Genomic DNA, 18944 nt, shown 5'->3' on the forward strand with positions numbered 1-18944 from the left:
CACACTCTTCTGAGGCTCCTCCCCACTAGAAGGGAAACTTCTCAAGGGCGGGAAGAATGCTGTAGAATCCTCAGTGCCTGATACAGTGCCTAGCACATAGTGCTCCGTAAATAATGTGGAACAAATGAACGTTATTCACCTGTGCAAATGACAGAATCACATCATAGGAGCCAGGGCAGCTAATTAGGTTCTTTATATAACATTTTGTGTCCGTGGAGAGTGGAGAAAGTCCGATTGCACATCATTTTTCCTTAAAGCAAGGCTCAGCGATTGGGATATGCATCACTGAAATCATATTTTGTGCCAATCTACTTCAGATTTACTGATAGGTTTAAAACAATAGGTGTATTTTGGACAATGATTGAGTGCTACAATCATAGCTTTGCTGTTTTCAATGTACAATTTTTTCTTTAGCATCTGCTATTTCTTTCCTCTTTCCATTCTTCACAACCATCAAGAAACATTTATCCGCAAATGTCAAGTGCCTTATATTATGGTTTCCTGTGCCTTCCTAAGTTGCTTGTTTTCTTACATCTCTTTCAAGTGAGTAACCAGCAGAGTTGGGACAGCTCCCCACATAAATTTCCATGAGGTCGAGGATCTAGTCCATCGCTAATGTTTCCTCACCATGGTAAGCCATAAAATGTTCAGGGGCCCCTCCAGGTCAAATGGTTGTCCTGCAGGGCATTAGGAACTTGTGCACAATATCATTTTCTTCTCATGACATAGCATGACACAAACTGTTCTTTTTTGAGCGACGAAGCCTCTATTTTTGATCTGGCTATGTTCTTGCATACAAATCCCTTATAAATTATTTTTCAAATTCTGAGGTTCACTAATTCAATTAAATCCATTCTTAATTTTTAATTAAATCTGCATTTCTCCTGGTAACCTTTGGAAAGATGGAAGCCACAATACCACATTGGAGAGAATGGAATCACAGAGCAAGACAGACGGAAAAGAGAGGCACAGTATCACAAGGCAGGTCCTCTTATAAATTTATTTTTGTACCAAAAAAATGAACATTCAAAGGCAATGTTTTTACTGTACAATATAAAATATCATCTCCTATATTAAAAAGGGATTTTTTGCTGATAAGCCACTGATAACTTTTCCATTAAAAAAAACCCACAAAATTTACAATTTGCAGCACTTGTAGAAAAAACACCTGTTCAATAATTATATAAATACTCCTGACAGATTCCAGTAGCCCATTATGTATACTTTTTGGCAATGTCAGCTTTCTAAAGTCAATTAGCTTCTAAATTTGAAAGGCACCTGGTGGCCAACATCCTGCTTATTATTCAAGGCATCCATTTTAATTTTTTTGCGCAGACTTGACAAGCCTGAAAAATCTACTAAGTTAAAAAGAATAAAGAAATATGATACAGTTGATAGTAGCAAAAAAACCACATTTTTTTCCCCCTTAGCTACAAGTTTTCCCCAGGGGATTTACAAAGTGCACCAGTTAAATATGTCTGTACATTTAAAACATTAAATATGTCAACAGCAAGACATTTTTTAAATATTTTGAATCAAATACTATGGCACAAATATAATTTACAATACTTTGCACAGAAAACATTACATCTGAAATATAACTTTAGATATCATATAAAAATACATATATTTTCTCTCCTCATTAGAAAAAGTATTTATCTGCAGGTTCCAGCATGATGTAACAATTCAAAAGAATTTAACCCTTCTGGTGATCATCCATTTGCAATGAGAGGACACCCTCTCCACTTGAGTGGCACCGTGGCGCATAACCACAGGCCAGATCCAGAGAATTAACCCCTCCCGTAGTCCGCATGAAGGCAACCATAATTGCTCCTATGGCCTAATTCTAGGAATTCGTTACAAAATTTAAAAACCTTTATGTCAGAAAGCCCTCGGACTGTAACAACCTAAGCCAACATCTCCCATTGGCTGTAAATACATGTGCTCTCTATAGTCAAAAGCATGGAAAGAGTCTTCTTGTACCATTATGGGTCATACCCCTTAGTAGTCTCACATCTATATACATCCTTCTTGGCTTGTTTACAAAAAATTTTCCATACCTCCTAGGAAATACATAATAACACTCCAAAAAATGGGGCTCAATCTATATCTAGAACTTTAAAAGCCCCAAAGTATGTTGCATCTTGATCTGGATCCAGTAGTGAAGGGTTGGATACCTCAATGCTTATTTCCTCACCAGACCGTAGCTTAAAAAATCCTCCAACATTTATGGAATAAAAATGGAATTCAGAATTCCCTGACCAGTATTTGGTGCTACCTCCTTTCATCAGGGTATGAGAGCTCGGGATTTTGATGCTGGTTTTAGTGACATACACCATCAGCTGAAGATACTCTGTGGCGAGGTCTCCTGAAGTTTCATGATGTCGAAAGCAAATGTTGGCATAGAGGAAATAAAAGCCATCTTGGTTAACTATTAGTTTTCCATTGCTGAAAGTCATGTTGGAGATCTTGGCCCAACCTCGGTCATGGTACCAGGAGGACAGGCTCACTTTGTGGGAACCTGAGGGGAGGAAAGGCACATAATTTAAAATCTGTCCCTCTGGGGGCGCCTGGGTGGCTCAGTCGGTTAAGTGGCCGACTTCAGCTCAGGTCACGATCTCGCGGTCCGTGAGTTCGAGCCCCACGTCAGGCTCTGGGCTGACGGCTCAGACCCTGGAGCCTGCTTCAGATTCTGTGTCTCCCTCTCTCTCTGCCCCTCCCCCGTTCATGCTCTCTCTCTGTCTCAAAAATAAACGTTAAAAAAAATTTTTTTTTTTAAATAAAATCTGTCCCTCTGAGGAGAAGGACATCCTCACGATTCTATGAGGTTGGAGAAAAACACCATAATAGTCACGGTTCCAATCAGAGAATACCTCCTCAGAATTTATTTTCTAAAAGGGCAGAGAAACATTAAGATGTGCTTAGCGCTCTCTGCTAGACACCTGAGAGAGTACAAAGACAAAAACCCAGTGTTCCTTCCCTGAAGGGGACTACAGGACATGACCAATAGGTGTGGTGTATTCAGATAAGAAGCAAGGCATATGCCCTGAGAGCCAAGGTGCAGACAGATAATTGCCATGGGAATTCAAAAGAAAGAGAGTTTGGTTCCTCCCAGAAGAATCAAGAATGACTTTGTTGAATTGCAACTGAGTCTGAGAACTTAAAATAGGTACAGGAGTCAGCCAGCAGAATCAGAAAGATCATTTAAGGCTGAAGACAGAGAATAAGCCAAAGGCAGTTGATACAGGAAAGCAAGAGACAAGTATAGGAAGAGAATTTCCAGACTCTGCTTGACTCCAATGGTTCCAATCCCTGTCCAAGAATAGTATATTTCCTGAACTCCATACCATATCCACAGGAGGGTGCTAGAGTGAGCCTGAGAAGCCATTAGAGGCACTGCGGCCTCTAGGACCCACGGTAACACTTTTTCTTTTTCATTGGAGGTCCCGCCTCAGGTCATCCCAGATTATAGCATCCAGAATGTAAACATCACCCCAAATGTAACTATCATTTCAAATGTCAGTATCATCCCATGGTCCCCAGTGAATCAAGACAAGACTGCAAGACTCACACACAGTAGTAAAATAATTCCTCCAGGCTGGTAAACAGCCACCTAAACCATCGACAAAGTAAACAAAATTCAAGACGTTTCCCATCTGAAATTATCCCATGTTTCCCTCTTCTTACTCTGTGTTCAGTCTTTTTCTCAATTAACGACTTGTCTTATAGTTTATCTCCTATGATGACTCTTAACAGAGAGAAGCAGAAAGGCAAAGTCTACTCTCTCAGTGGGAGAATTAGCTAGTATTAGACCAAGGGCTCAGACATATAGCCTGGAAAGACAAGAAAGGAATATGAAACAGAGAGGGGAGAAAAGACAGGAGCCTTGACCACATATCACTCCCACTGTTAGCCAGTCCATTGGAAGGAATGTCCATATTCCCCACTAACCACCTCTCTTTTTATTCATCCACTCATCCATTCACCAATCCATTAGTTGATCAGTCATTCAATAAATATCTGTGTGGGGTCTTCTAGGGAGATTCACTCTGCCCATAATAAAGAACTTTATCAAGCACTATGACCTCAAGGCATTTAGCACTACTAGTGGAGAAAATGAGAAATAAGCAAGTAAAATAAAATAGAAAATAGAGTAGTTTCATTGCTGCATATCACGTGGCATTTGGCTGAAGTTCAGTTAAAGCATCTAACTGCCAAGTGAAAGCTGCAGAAATTAGCGGTGATCAGAAACACTCGGCCCACTGAGGGGACGAAGGAACCAGGGGACAGGGAGCATCCAATCAGATGTGGATGGGCTGAGAAAAGGAGACTGCGGTCAGCAAGGAAAACTGTTGGTGCAAAGAATGGAATGCACACAGCATGCAGAGAAGAAAGGGAGGACAGCCGTCAGCATGAATGCGAAGGAGGACTCAAGAACAGAGAAGGGCAGGAGACAGGAAAACTATCCTGTGATCAGGTTGAGGGACCTCGCGTGACAAGCCTGGGTTTCCATGACTGATGAGGCATGCTGACGACCTTTCACCCCAGCCCCTCATCCCCCGTGGTCAGTGCCAGTACGTGCGGGACAAGAGGCTTCTCCAAATATTTAGCCTGAGCAGCCCCCTTAAGAAAGCCATGTCGTCTGGCCTCCCAAAATACTTCCCAGTGCATTTTATTCAAGCAGCTTTGAAAAAACCCGTAAGCTAGCAATCAATATAAGGCAGATTCTCGGTTTTTTCTTATGTTTAAATAAACAGAAAACAGAGGCCAAAAATGAGCATGCCAAGTTAAAGCCCCCTTTCTCTGAAGACCAGTACTGGCCCAAATCAGGAGATAAATGGACTCAAGGAGCTGTTGGCTCAGCCAGAGGAGCAAATGCTATTTTCTTAAACGGAAGCATACACTACTGCATTTCACTCAGTCACAAACTCAATAACCGTCGGAAAATAACTAGGAGTTTTGCCTTGTTTTTTGGCAATGATTTGATGCTAGGTGCCTGAAGAGAACGAAAACACGCTTGCTATTGCCAAACAGACTTTGGCACACAGAGCAATGCAATATTTATCAATATGCCGTTTAAAATGAACCGGAAAGATAAATGCAGAGTACATTCATAGCACACACAGCTGAGACGTCAGTATTAATTTGATTGCATTTGCTAATATGCAAAATAGTTTTCACTCAGAAAATCCGTGTAGCGTCAGTGTGAGGCACGCACACATGCACAGAGAGAACATTTGTTTATGAAGCAGGTACCTGGGACAGGACGGATAGTTTAGGAAAATGTGCTACAAACCAAAGAGTTGGCTTCTCAGCTTCTATGTCTACAGTCGGGAAGCATCTCTCTGCGGCCCATGCTATGATAGTGGCTGCAAAATCATTACCAAAACTTGGATATTTTTTTTAACTCCAAGAAAAAGGAGCCTTAAATGATTTTTAGAACAAAGTGGAATATGGATAATTATTTAATTAAACTCAAATAATAATAACAACTTGCTTTCATGGAGTGCTTACTGTATGCCAGCTTCTGTAAGAGCAAGCTCCGACATTGCCTCATTCAATCTCCACAGCCACCCCACGAGGTGGATGTGATCACCATCCCCTGAAGAAGCTGATACACAAATTATTCCAATAATTTGCATGAGGTTGTACAGCCAATGAGGTACAGTGGGCCTCACACCCCGGCTGTCAGACTTCAGAGCCCCTGCTATTAAAACTACATTCATCTATTTCTTACAGGAAAATAAGAACATAAGAGCTCTGAATTTACTTCTCTCTGACAAAGCCAACTGGCCACAGGGTCCTAATATGATAGACTGTAGTGTAAAAACCGTGGACTTGGGAACGAACTAGAGTGGAGTTCAACTTCCAGCCTTGTCACCACCGTGACCTGGGCAGATGTACCACACGGACCTCAGTTTCCTTGTCTGCGAAATGCATGACAATCACTCACCTTGCGTGCTTGTAGCAAAGATTGGAGATAATGAATTCAGTGAGATGCCTGGTACATAGAGTACGTTGGACAAAGGTCATGATGATGAGGATGGTAATGTCAACTGACGCCCTATCGTAATCTTCTTTGTAACCTTTTTGATGTTCATCTATCCCAAGAAGAGTGGCCAGTGGGGATTACATGATGGAACAGCAGGGGCATTAAAGTAGATAGAGGCACAGAGCTCTGAGTTTCTTCATTTCTAAAAGATAATCAGCTTTCCAGTGCATTGAGCTAAATTCTTGCCCAGAGAAAGCGATAAGCCCTTGGAGAAGGAGGAATATGTTTCCTTTTCTAGAGGGCTACTGCCTCTTAAATATTACTCTGTCAAGCCCCTACCTGGAACTCTGCAAGAGATAGATCCATGAACTTCATGGGTTGGCAATGGGTATGTATCAGCTTTGGTTTGGGTAAATACAGATGAACGTAACAAGAGACTGTCCTTCCCAATTGTGCAACCTCAACTGGCAGTCATTAAAAATAAGCACCCATTCTGATCTAAAATTGAAGCGAGGACATCCATTCTGGCAGAGTTGAGAATAACTATTTCCACAATAGAGATTATCAACTGAACGCCAAATGATCTTTCTTCTGATCTAGAAGTTAAGGGCTCTCAAAATTTTAGTAACAGGACAATAATACTTTTGAGTATTCAAATGGGCTGATAAAGGACTTTTGAAATCTTTTTCAGGCTGGATGCTAATGGAACTTACCTGATGGGATGTCAGTGGCATTAATAGTGAGATGAGCAAAAGGCTGGGTATCAGGCTTGCCCCTCCTGGCCAGTTCTAGCCATGAACCTTCCATCATAGCTGGAGATGAGAGAAACCACGTTAGCCCAAAGAGTTCTGGCCCTATATGATTTCAAATATTCATGCAGATCCTTGCTTACCTTTCTCTGCTCTGATGTGTTGTGATCTAACTAGATGTTGTAATTCCTGAAATAAAAAGAAAAAAAAAATCTTACTTGTATATTCACTCTTTCAATCAATCAGTAAGAATTTAGGACTGTTGGAAATACAATAAATTAATTTTCTTTCCTTCAAACTATGCCAGACATATATAGGCAGTGAAATTCTTTGGTGTTCTAGGTAGCTATCAAGAGAATTTCATCCCTAAGAATTATGTCTATATGCTTAAAAAATAGACCACACACATGCCATCTAATAAAATACTTTGGACGATAAGAGGAAATAAAAGACAATGTAAATTATAAAACCTGGAATAATTAAACATAATTAAGAATTTGTAGCAGGTACACAAATGAAGTTACCCAGGAAAAAAACAATTACCACAGAATATATAACCCTCTTAAATCTTTAGGGAGGCTCTTTTTATATCTATTTCATTAGTGAATTCCTGTTATGACACTGAAGCTTGGCCCACAGCAAGGAGAATAATGCCCAGCTCCCAATGATTACTTTTTTATTTAAAAATATCACAGTGTATTTAAAGTACTATATGGAAGTCTAAGAGCTTTTGGAGGATCAGTAGTTAAGTTTAAATACTGCCACAAAGAGGTTTAGAAACAAACCAGAAAAAAAAAGAGCACAAGTATATAACGAGCGTAGGTAATGGCATAACTCAATTTGAGCCCTGAGGATGAAGCATTCAACTACATGCCCACCTGAATCAAGACCTCAGCTACCGTTAAATAGTAAGGTGGAGTAGGTAAAACCTCAGGTTTAACTTCAATTCAAATCCCTTATCAGCCACCTACGTATACTAAGGACATTCATAGCACCTCCTCTATCATAAGGTGGGTGTTAAGATTAAATGACATAATGCATGTAGGCACTTAGCAGAGTGTCTCTGGTAATTCAAATACCTGGATACTAGAAACACTCTGGAGAGATGCTTAATTCCTCTGTTACTGGGATGACCATCCATGGTAACCTTCTCCTCAGCCCCCTGCCCCATCCCATGATGTTTAAAACATTAGCCATATAGCTTAAGTTCTTTGAGTGTCTGGAGAGAAGGGCTTTGAGATAGGTGATAGATAGACAGATAGATAGACAAAGGCAAACTGTAACTTCAACTGTTAACAGTTGGAAGGGTTCTAGAGATAAGATAACACTGAATTGTCTCTCTGCCCTCAGGACTCCCAAGAGAGATAAGAATCTATACTTCTAAAGACCCTTGGAGAAAATAGCACAACTGTTTTCTGTTACCTAAAGAAGTCAGTCTGACTTTTACAAGGAACCATGGTTGCTCATCCAGGGCTACATTCTCCCCTTGCCTTGACCCAGAACATGCACTACAAAGCTCTGGGAGCATGGTTTGCAGGAAGTACTAAGCAAATTGTGGCAGCCCCTTTTGAGCTGTGCAATGGCCCTTACCAGACCTTCTTCTTCCCACTCCATCCAAGATTTATTTTTCTCCCCTCCTGACCTCCAATCACCCAAGTCTCTTCTTGTGACCTTTTGATTCCCAATGGTACTCTGATTTCTGGAATTTCCTGTATTTAGTCTCCCCTGTATTTACAACAGAGATTTATATATACAAAATGTACCTTTATACATTGTGTATATTTTTATATATACATATATATATACATATACATATACATACACACACAATGCATCTTTATACATTTTACATATTCACACATTTATAATGGAGATATATACTTGTACATTGTATATATATATTTTTTATATTTTATTTTATTCTTAAATATTAAATTTATTGTCAAATTGGTTTCCATACCACACCCAATGCTCATCCCATATATTTATACATTTATAGTATAATATGTCTTTATAGATTGTGAATATCTTTATACATATGTATATGCAATGTGTCTTTACCTGATTACTATCTCTTAAAAGATTGCAATAGGAACCTTGATGACAGAGTAACAGAAATTTAAAGCTACCTTCATTTTCCCTCTAGCCCTGACGTGCCTCATCCTCAGAGGGGAGAGGGAGGAGGGAGAAAGGAAGCAAAATTAAGTGTGTCCACAAATGTCTGGTTCGTGCTTTTCTATGGAGAAAAACACACATCTTATGGAGAAAAGCATGGAGATTACCTATATGCCAGCTCAGTAGTTCTTGGGCTTGAGCGTGCATCACAGTCTCCCAGAGGGCGTGTTGAAACACAGTGTCTGACCCAGTAAGGTCTTGGGTGGGACCTGAGAATTTGCATTTCTAACAGGTGCACTGGTGCTCCAGGCCTAAGGCCTCAATTTGAGAACAACATTCCCTCTGACATCCCAAAAGATTTCAGAGATGGGCAAATCTGAAATACGTTTGAAGCTTCAGACCCAGGCAAAGAAGCAGCAGACTAAAGCCAGTGATGAAATGGGCAGGGAAAGGTTTGTTCTCTCCCACCTGGGAAAAAAACTCCTGCCCGTTCAATCAGTGACTTCTAGGTCAGAACCGTGACAGAAACTTTTCATTACAAGAAAATTCAATAACCAGCACCAGTCAGAAGCACTTTCAATGACTGCTTAAAAAAAAAAAAAAAAAGCCAAATACCAAAAAAGCCAAAACAAAAAATAAAAAAAAAAAAAAACCCTAACGTGTCATGACCCAGGATGAATTAAAACTCTAGCTAGAGACCCATTAGACAATGCTGCTTTCATGTTATATTTGTTTTTAGGTACTCAAGACTTGCAGTTCCTCTCAGAAACCCTACAAGGGAAGTTTCCATGTGAAAAGGGAGTACATGATGTGTGTAAAAGCTAAAGCTTATACATTTGTACACACAGTATATCTTTATACAAGCATATATCTTTATAGCTTTATATATATATATATTCATGTGTATTATACATACATATATATATACATTTATATATATATGTATATATATATATTTATGTATCTTTACCTCACTCCCGGTTTTTTGGACTCTAACATGAGTGTTATTTATGTGCATGGATGTCAACCATGAAGAACATTCTTCTCAGACTACTCCTTTAGGGTACCCAGGCCCCAACTCCAGCCAGTCTAACGTAACTAGTCTGATACTGACTTGGTATTTTTAAAAAGAATCTAAGTGAGTTTTTTCATGTTTATTTATTTTTGAGCGAGTGCAAGCAGGGGAGGGGCAAACAGAGGGGGACAGAAGATCCAAAGCAGGCTCTGAGCTGACGGGGGCTCGAACTTACCAACCGCAAGATCATGACCTGAGCTGAAGTCCGACACTAAACCAACTGAGCCACCCAGGGGCCCCTCCAGGTGATTCTAACATAGGGCAGGCACTGACAAACATTATTACTAATTAAGTGCTCCCGTGAATGGCTGTTTGGTGACATCTTCTCTGGTTACGGATTAATTATATTCTCACAACTTACATATATTCTGCATATTCATACTGAAAATTAAATTACCCCTTACATTTGTAGCCAACAAAGTAGTTTCCCGTGTATTGTCGTATTTGATTCTTATTAGAATCAGAGGCTGGGTAATTATCACTAACCTGATTTTTCAGACTGGGAAATGGAGGCTGAAAGAGAATAAGGACTGCCCTAAGTAAGGCTGGGACTAGAACCTCTGCCTTCTGACTTCTCTTTTAGAGCTCTATGCCCACCTCCCTTTACAAGATGGAATCCTCAAATACACACCTGAAAGCTGGCAGAAAAGTTTCGTGGGCTCGTGATGAGGTTCAGAACCTGCTACCCCAAAATATAATGTCTTGGCATAGTGAATATTTTTAGCTGAAGGAATTTGAGAAATGGCAGGTGCAGTAAGGACTCCCTGACCTTGTGCTTCTTCTCTGAAGCAGGTCATAAGACCGTCATGAGAGAGTGCTGTCCTCATAACTGGCAGAAAGGAGCATCCTTATCTCCAAGATGGAAGGACGCCAAGAAGAATCTGAGGGAATGGGCCTCCTCAGTTTACTTAGCTCAGACCCTTTGCCCTATCACATTTTCCCACTTCACCAAACCTGGTATAAAAACCAATCAGGTTAGGGGCGCCTGGGTAGCTCAGTCGGTTGAGCGTCCAGCTTCGGCTCAGGTCATGATCTTGCCCTCTGTGAGTTCGAGCCCCGCGTCAGGCTCTATGCTGGCAGCTCAGCACCTGGAGCGTGCTTCTGATTCTGTGTCTCCCTCTCTCTCTGCCCCTCCCCCGCTCATGCGCTGTCTCTCTCTCTCAAAAATAAATATACATTAAAAAAATTTTTAAAAATCAGGTTAACCATTTCTTCAGGTCTTCATTTCTTTATGAAGTCTATATTCAATAAATGTGTATGCTTTTCTCTTATTAATCTTTCTTTCATCAGTCTAATTTATGAAGTCCCAACTGGAGAACCTAAGTGGGTAGAGGGACTGACTACACCTGTCAAGAAATCCTTAGAGGGTGTTTTCCTCCCTGAAGTAGAAATTCTAAAAGGAGGTTTCCCTTCCCTGGGGATCTGGTGCCTAGTACCTGCCAGCAACCTGGAAAACCTGACAGAAAGCTGCCTTTGTTTTTAAGTTTTTATTTATTTATTGTTGAGAGAGAGAGAGAGAGAAAGAAAGATGGAGAGAGAGAATCCCACACAGTGCTGAGCCTGACATGGGGCTCGAACTCACGAACCAGATCATGACCTGAGCTGAAATCAAGAGTCAGAGGCTTATAACCGACTGAGCCACTCAGGCATCCCAAAAAAGGAGTCTTGACATCAGGAAATATGGTCTTGGAATTCCCAGGGTCTTCAGAAAATCACTGTCTCAGACCCGGCTGAGCCATGTTCAGGGCTTGGCTGGTCAACCGCCCAAACTACAGCCTGCAGACCTTGGGCATGAGGGGCACCGTGTCTCCGGATGGAACACTGTCAAGCCCACTCCACACAGCAGGAGCCACTTGGCTTCGTCAGTTTTCTCAAGGATCAGATACTTTGCTACGTATATACCGACCACGGACCTTTCTTGAATGCCCCCTAATATTTTTAATTTTCAAGATTACAGGAAACCTTCTAAAGGAGCACTGGTACTCCAGCCCAACTGACAATTCCATTTGTTGTCTAAGCAGTGCATTTACATTTATTTTTACCCACTTTAGTCCTCTACTGCTGTTGCACTAATTAGAGTATCTTAAAACGTGCAGTTCTTTATTCCCAAACCTTATCACTCAGACATCGCTTCTGGTTTCTTTGAATTCAAAAAGTTCTGATCATTTAATCCGGGGAAAACAGTACAAAGGATATCCCATCTCCTTCCCTCTGAACAAATTATTCAGATGAAAGAGATCTTTTTTAGACTGTTGTGTGTGATTTATCGTACTTTAAAGCCAGGTGTAAGTTAAAAAAAAAAAATGCACTCTCTGGATAAGCATCCAGTGCATAGTGGATCATAAAGAAGTACAGGTAGTTGACATACCTCCCAGCAGGAAGCAGGAAGTTTCCAAGGTGAGGAAGTCAGGCAGAGGGTCCTCCTAAGGTCTCAGGTCTTTGCTAAGAGCCACAAGAGAGAAGCCACCGTCTGCTCCCCCAGGAAGACCAGCGATCTGCCTTCTCAGAAGACAGCGTGTTTAGCATCTATTACGTGCCAGGGACAGAAAGAATGGCCCCGTGGTTTCTATCAACCATCCATGACAACTAGGATCATTACCTATAAGCTACCAAGAAAACTCACATGAATGAATGAATTTATTTTAAGGTCACGCTGTAACAAGTAGGCTTTTCAGCAAAATTATGCATTTTTAGATAAGCGTAATTTGGACCTAAATTATGATAGCTTCATTTAACCCTTCAAAACAGGACAAGAAGGAAAGCAGCACTGCTGGTAGGCAGCCAAAGAAATTGCAGCCAAGTCAGGGACGAAAGAAAGCCTCTGACATACTGCCACCTAGCGGACGCCGTCCCGCATTGACAAGCCTGGGATGCCGCAGCCAGGCTCTGCAGATTTGAAATTGCTGTCGCCCCCGCTCCAAAGTCTAAAAACAATAGAGATGAGGAGATTTCACAACATGTTTTAATCTTCTCATTGTGGTATTTTCCTATTTAGACTGCAAAACTCAGTTTCATCTTTGCTGTCGGAGTACGTCTGAACAGACAGGAAAACAACCGATACAAAAAAAAATTTTTTTTTAATTTCGACTTTTATTTCACTCATAGAGAAATGTTGTGATTTCACAATTTCTCCTCCAGGAAAGAAAGCGCACAAAGGATCGATGTGATTGTGTAACTGTGGTCTCTAGGATTGCTTCTTTTCAGCTTCTCCCGAGCTCAAGAGCCAAGAAGCACCCAACCCAGAGTGTGGCGGGGTAAATTTGAAGAGTACAGAGGACCGTGTCTTCAATCTGATGCAACAGGCTCTTTCAGACATCTTCTAACATATTTTAGGGTGTTTCGCCAAACCTGGGGAGGTGGGAGACATCCCAGAACTGGCTCGATCTTGACAAAGCCACTTAGGAGAGATTACACTCCAGAAGAATAAATACAAATACCTATGAGTATTTTCAACTCCTTTGGGTAGTTAGGAGGATTTTGCTCCAGGTAATTTAAACATTTACAGCAAATGTTCAGCCCGTCTTTGAAAACTCAGTTGGACGACTGCCCCAAACAAGACTTTGAGAACATTCCAATCCGACAGTGAATGTTATCAAGTTGGTCTTATTTGCTTGATAGCAGTGTTTTATTATCTTACAAAATGATACAAGGAGATTTCAGCTCCCACCGGAGGACATTCCTAGCTTTAAAGATTCCCGGAAAAGGTCAAGTTGCTGGAGGCTGGGCGTCTCGGACTGAAAAATCCCACCTGTGCATTGTGCTGTGAATTGTGCGATCCGTGTGGTGCCTGTCAGTCAGAGCACAGAAGAAGCAATTTGTACGGCCAGATGCCTCGGAAACCACTGGCACCAGCTCGTAGCTGGGGTCTCAGGTGGCTGCCTCCCTCTGCAGTACGAGCAGCAGCTGCAGGGACATCTGGCTGGTTGAACAAGGATTTAACACCCCGTTTGCCAGATATAATACAGGGTTCATACACTTGTTAACATATGTAATGCGTTCGTTTTAACATCTTAATGATACCCTTCATGTAATTCTTCTCCAACCTAGTTACAAGAATGGTGTATTCATCAGCCGAGTTAGCACATGAATACCACACATGGGTTGTTTCTGAAAATGAATAGGTTTCCTATTCCTGCAGAGAAGTCCTGCAGACTTCCGCCTCGTCTCGTGAAGCGCTCAGAGATCCATCCCCTTGGTGCCACCAAGTACAACTGCCTTCCTTCAAGCTTTCCTCCTTTCTCATCAGGATTAGGAGAACAGCTTCCTACCTCTCTGCCAGGCTCTTGCTTTCCTCCAACTGATCTCTGCTGCTGGAGCAATCCTAAAGTACACGGAGGAGTATGTTCCCTCTCTGAACATCCCCCCGGGTGCTGCGCACGGACGTCGGGGGCAAGCCCACAGGCCTCACCTGGGCTTACAAGGTCCCGTACGATGTCCTGGTGACCGCTCTGCGCTCTCTTGCTACTCCTCCCCGGGGCCCCCAGACCCCACCTCTGAGGCCACTCGGGACACCACCGGTGCCAGCCATGCAGAACTACTTCCGATCGGTCTCCACCGCGAGCATCCTGCCCTCCCTTCCATACAGACCTTGTCTCCAAGGGCTCTCCCAGAGAGACACGGCTCACTGTCTTATCAATAGCTCTTTATCTGTAAGGGTTTTATCGTCCATGTATTCTTGGTTTACAAGGTACAGAAAGAATACCCAGCTGTTGTGCACCAGCTAAAGAGACAGAATTAGTACGGTGTCTCAGCCTCTTGCTTTCAACCCCCCCCCCTCCCCTAAAGCTCACACCGACCTTCTAATCCACAGGATATGGGAGAACACGTTGTACGCACCTGGATGGTGCTGGGGGCCCCTTAGTTCCTTTGAACTGTCAGTGGTAACAACAGTCCAAAGATAGCCTCGAAGCAAAGAGCTTTAAGAGGAGGATCCCTTGAGTGTTGTCGCCTAAATACACGTTATGAAGGGTACGGCACAGCCCGTGTTCCTCACCCTTCAGGTCCCAGGACAATGGGAGAGGAGCACGGGGGAGGGGGAAGGGCAGCTCTTGACCATCCCCACTGGGGACAAGGGGAGGAGGACCGGTGAGGGGGGCAGGTACACGGGGCGTTGGGCTCACCAATCCTGAAAGGAAGGGCCGTCTCTGATGTATTTGTAATTCTACATTTTGATCCCCCAGATTACTTATTTCTTAATATAAACTACTGATTTACAAAATTCACCCAGGGCCAAAGTTTACTCAACACGGATTCTATCCACAGCCCACAGCCCCGGCACCCCACCTCTTAACCGCCTCATTTGTTTGCCTCCTAACTAAATCAGCCACCACCGTCCCCGTGACCACCTCTGGAAATTCTCAGCGAAGAACTTTACCAAGATGTGGGCTGGTCTCCTCCTCCCACCCGAGGACAGTCAGCGGGGGCTTGTTTCTCCCGAAAGAAATCCGCTGATTGGAAAAGACACATCTTTGCAAACAGATAATGCTCTCTCCCCACCAAAGGGCTGGCGAAGAGCGTGCCCTTGTTTTCCTAAAAGAGAGTGATGCTTTCCTGGCAGCGCACTGGCTATGCTGGGAATAGAAAATTAGTTTTTATTGTTTAACCTTCATGGCTTAAATGAGGAAGCTTCTGCTACAGTTAAAGGTCCCCTAGGATTTTCATAAAGTTGCCTTATGACAGCAATATTAGTCTTCATAAAGAGCCCAATTTCAAAATGTCTTGCACTATGGTACTCGTTTACAAAGTTTAATCGAAGGGCCTGGCAGAGTAACTGCTGTGTAGCGTCTTGGGCCAACCCTGCTATTTACCATGTCTCCGCTTTCCTCTGCCACTCGAAACAATAATGCCACCCTAACGCTGGCAGAGCTTTGACATTCACTGAGCCTCGTGTCCTCAGAAGAAGGCGAACCCACACAGACCCTCCCCAAAGTATCAGAGGGCTAGGAATGCGACTCCGAGGGGCACAGAGGTCCTGGGCCAGCCACTGCGGACAAATAAGGCCAGGGAGGAAGGGGCGGGGTGGCCAGTCAAGGTCCTCCAGCCTCAAGGTCCTTTAACGTGTTCACGCCCCAAAGGTCGAAACTCCTCTCTGCAAGATGCAGGATAAGCATCAGGCTCAGGAGTGACTCCCGGCCCTTTGCGAATCTTCCTGAGCATGCGTAATGTGGCCAGCTTCTGGCAACATCAAACAACTAGCCATCTGATGACACTAAGAGCAGGGATGAGCAGAGCTCACTCGTTCATTAAACTGGTTCTTCCTTCCACTGGGCACCTACTGTGTGCCTGTCACTGGGGAGGGAAACTAAACATCACACAGCCCCATCCTTGGCAAGTGCATGCCATGCTCCTGCGATGGATGTACTGAATGACAGGGTGAATAACGAGGCCCTGGGCGAGCACAGGAGAAGCTCCTAACCCAAAGGTGGGCAGGCGGGCATCAGTAGGGGCCTGCTTTAGCAAGTAAGGACTGTGCTGAAATTTGAAAGACAATCAGAGAACTAACTACACAAGAAAGGCCTGGAATAGCATGTAAAAGACTAGGCGCAAACACCCATCTTTCATTCATCCATCCATCCGTTCCACAAAGTTTACTGATGGCCGCTAGGGGCCAGGCATCCTGTGCGGTGCTGAGGATGCTGTGTTTCTGGGAGAGATACCATCTGTGCCCTCACTTGCCTTGGATCACAGCAGGGAAGTAGAGTGGGGAAGGGCACAGCTAGGTTAGGGGGCTTCTAGCATTTTACTGTGGCGGGGCCTCTGAGCACAGGCTGAGCACAGAGTGATGGGACGGCATACAAGATAATGAGGCTGGAGAGGCAGGGGTGAGAATGAGGTTTCCAGAACATAAAAGAGTTTGTGTTATGTGTCCAGCAGCTCAGACTTTATCCTGTTGGTTTTAGGGGTCCTGTAGGACTACAGGATGGGGTGGCCACTTGCAGTGACCCAGGCAAGAAACAATGACAGCGACACAGGGGTTAAGGTGACAACAACAGTGACTGGGTGGAGAGAAGTCACTGAAGGTTTTGTAAGGAGGCAGAACCCACAGGACGGGGGCGAGACGAAGAGTTGGTAATGGAGAGTGTAAGACCATCTTCTGGCTTGTGGTTGGGGTGATGGAGATGATGGTCTGGTCCTTCACCATGAAAGGGTTCGATGAGATAAGAAGCAGGTACAGACACTGAGAGGAAGAGTTCCAGAGTCCTCCAAAACTTTCTGATGAATATGAGCCTCATGCTTTAGAGTTATTATCATTTTTACTCCTATCACCACCACCACCATCACCACCCAAGGTTCTCAAAAGGTAAAGATTAGGGGCGAGGGAAGCACCCTAGTGATGAGGAAGCTAGGTGCAAACAAAACTCTCTCGGACCCGAAATCTCAAAAAGTTCAGGCAAACCTGTGTCGAATCATTTTGGCTACAGACTGCTCTCTGCGACTTTCAAAACCCACCTTTTCCACCACACAGACTTGCTCCTACTTCTCAAATATAGTCACTTAAATTCACCAAAGGCTTCCCTGTACCCCAGGGGCTCTCACCTCTTCTTAGGATGCTATCCTGGTCCCAGGTGCTATCTCCGTTCCCACCCTGAAGCCTTCTTTTAAAGACAGGCCAGCCCTTTCCAGGGGGGGATTTCTGAAATCACAAAGTCTACTCCTGAACTACCAACGCTTCTCATTTATTTTTTTAAACAAGGTCCCCAAGTGATTCTTAAGATCAGGCAGGTTTGGGAGACTGTTCTAGGGAACATCATTCTCTCCACTTCCACGGGTTATATTTCCCCCAGGATGAGCCACTTTGGGGGAGCAACCCAATCTATCCTTTGCCATTTCCCCTTCTAGCCAAGGACCCTCAGTTTTATTCACTTCTAAAACTATAGCTCAAGATCCCAAGCCACAAAATGAGATGCTGTCTTCCAGGCATGTCTTTCCTTACCAACTCCAAATATCTTTTCTTCCATCCTAGGGTACTTGTAGCACAAAGATAGACCCACCTCTGCTGGTGCCACTCCCTGTTATTTCCTCTTGCAAACTCTTCTACCTTTTGCCCTGGGTCTCCCTGAGACTGAGCACACCATAGCCAATAGCCTATTGCTGGCTACAAGGCAGTAGATGACCTTGGTTTTGTAGGAAAATTCTGTGGGTCTTACTTCAGCTTTCCCATAACAACAGCTTTCATAAATGCTAGATATGATTGGGGTCGATGGAATTGCATTTCCCAAAACTGTTATGGTGTAGATGAAATCCCATTGGAAAACCACTACATGACTAACATCTTGATTTGGGAACACCAGTGCCCCCAAGCCCCAAGTTTCCTTGTGGGTTTACAAGAAATTTTCTTGGGATACATACATACTCATATACAAAGGCAAAGCGATAATGAATGGGGTTTAATTTTTCCCCTTGCGTTTGTTATGTGTGTATTTCACGAAAAAACCAATTGAGATATAATGGCTATATAACAACCGTCATGATTACAACTTCATAAATATTTAAGATCTACTCAAATTTTAATTGATTTCTTATGTACTTTAATTTTAAAAGTGCAAATAGTCTTCTTATAATAATTGACATAGGAATTCTAAAGGATCACCTCTCTATTTGGAGAAAACAACCATTTAATCTGATAAACTTTTTGGCTTTAATGTTCTTGAATCCATAAAATCCACTAAAAACTGTGCAGATGACAGTCAAGGTTCATTCAAAGATCACAGATGTGGAGCTGTATATGCCTAAACAAACCTTTGAAAGTTCCTCCATAAGATGCATGCTGTTAAATCTACTTTTAAATTTCTCTCTCTCCTGGAATCCAGATAATCCTAAAGTACTTTAACTTTTAGAAAATGAAATCTCAGTCATTCAAATTTTTCATAGATTTATGTAACAAAGTCAACTCTGCTCATAGAGTGAACCCACTCCTGCCTAAACAGGGTTTAGTGAGTATCGGAGGCTGGTCACTGTCCCTTAGAATGAAGCCTCTCCTCTTCCCAGTTATGGGAAACCCCCTTCCTCAAGC

At 42.9% G+C, this 18944-nt stretch overlaps 1 protein-coding gene across 1 annotated transcript in view; it reads right to left on the bottom strand.

The window, feature by feature from the left end:
• Window positions 1-986: 986 nt before the first annotated feature.
• Window positions 987-18944, bottom strand: part of TNFSF11 (TNF superfamily member 11) — a 32305-nt gene continuing 14347 nt past the window's right edge. The window contains exons 3-5 of the mRNA XM_043579504.1: window positions 6885-6930; window positions 6706-6804; window positions 987-2521 (exon numbers count right to left, since the gene is read on the bottom strand). Of these exons, the coding sequence (XP_043435439.1) occupies window positions 2100-2521; window positions 6706-6804; window positions 6885-6930 (567 nt within the window). The 3' untranslated portion in view covers window positions 987-2099. The remainder of the gene's footprint in view (window positions 2522-6705; window positions 6805-6884; window positions 6931-18944) is intronic.

Source organism: Prionailurus bengalensis, chromosome A1, assembly GCF_016509475.1.
Source record: "Prionailurus bengalensis isolate Pbe53 chromosome A1, Fcat_Pben_1.1_paternal_pri, whole genome shotgun sequence".
In the NCBI taxonomy this organism is placed as follows: domain Eukaryota; kingdom Metazoa; phylum Chordata; class Mammalia; order Carnivora; family Felidae; genus Prionailurus; species Prionailurus bengalensis.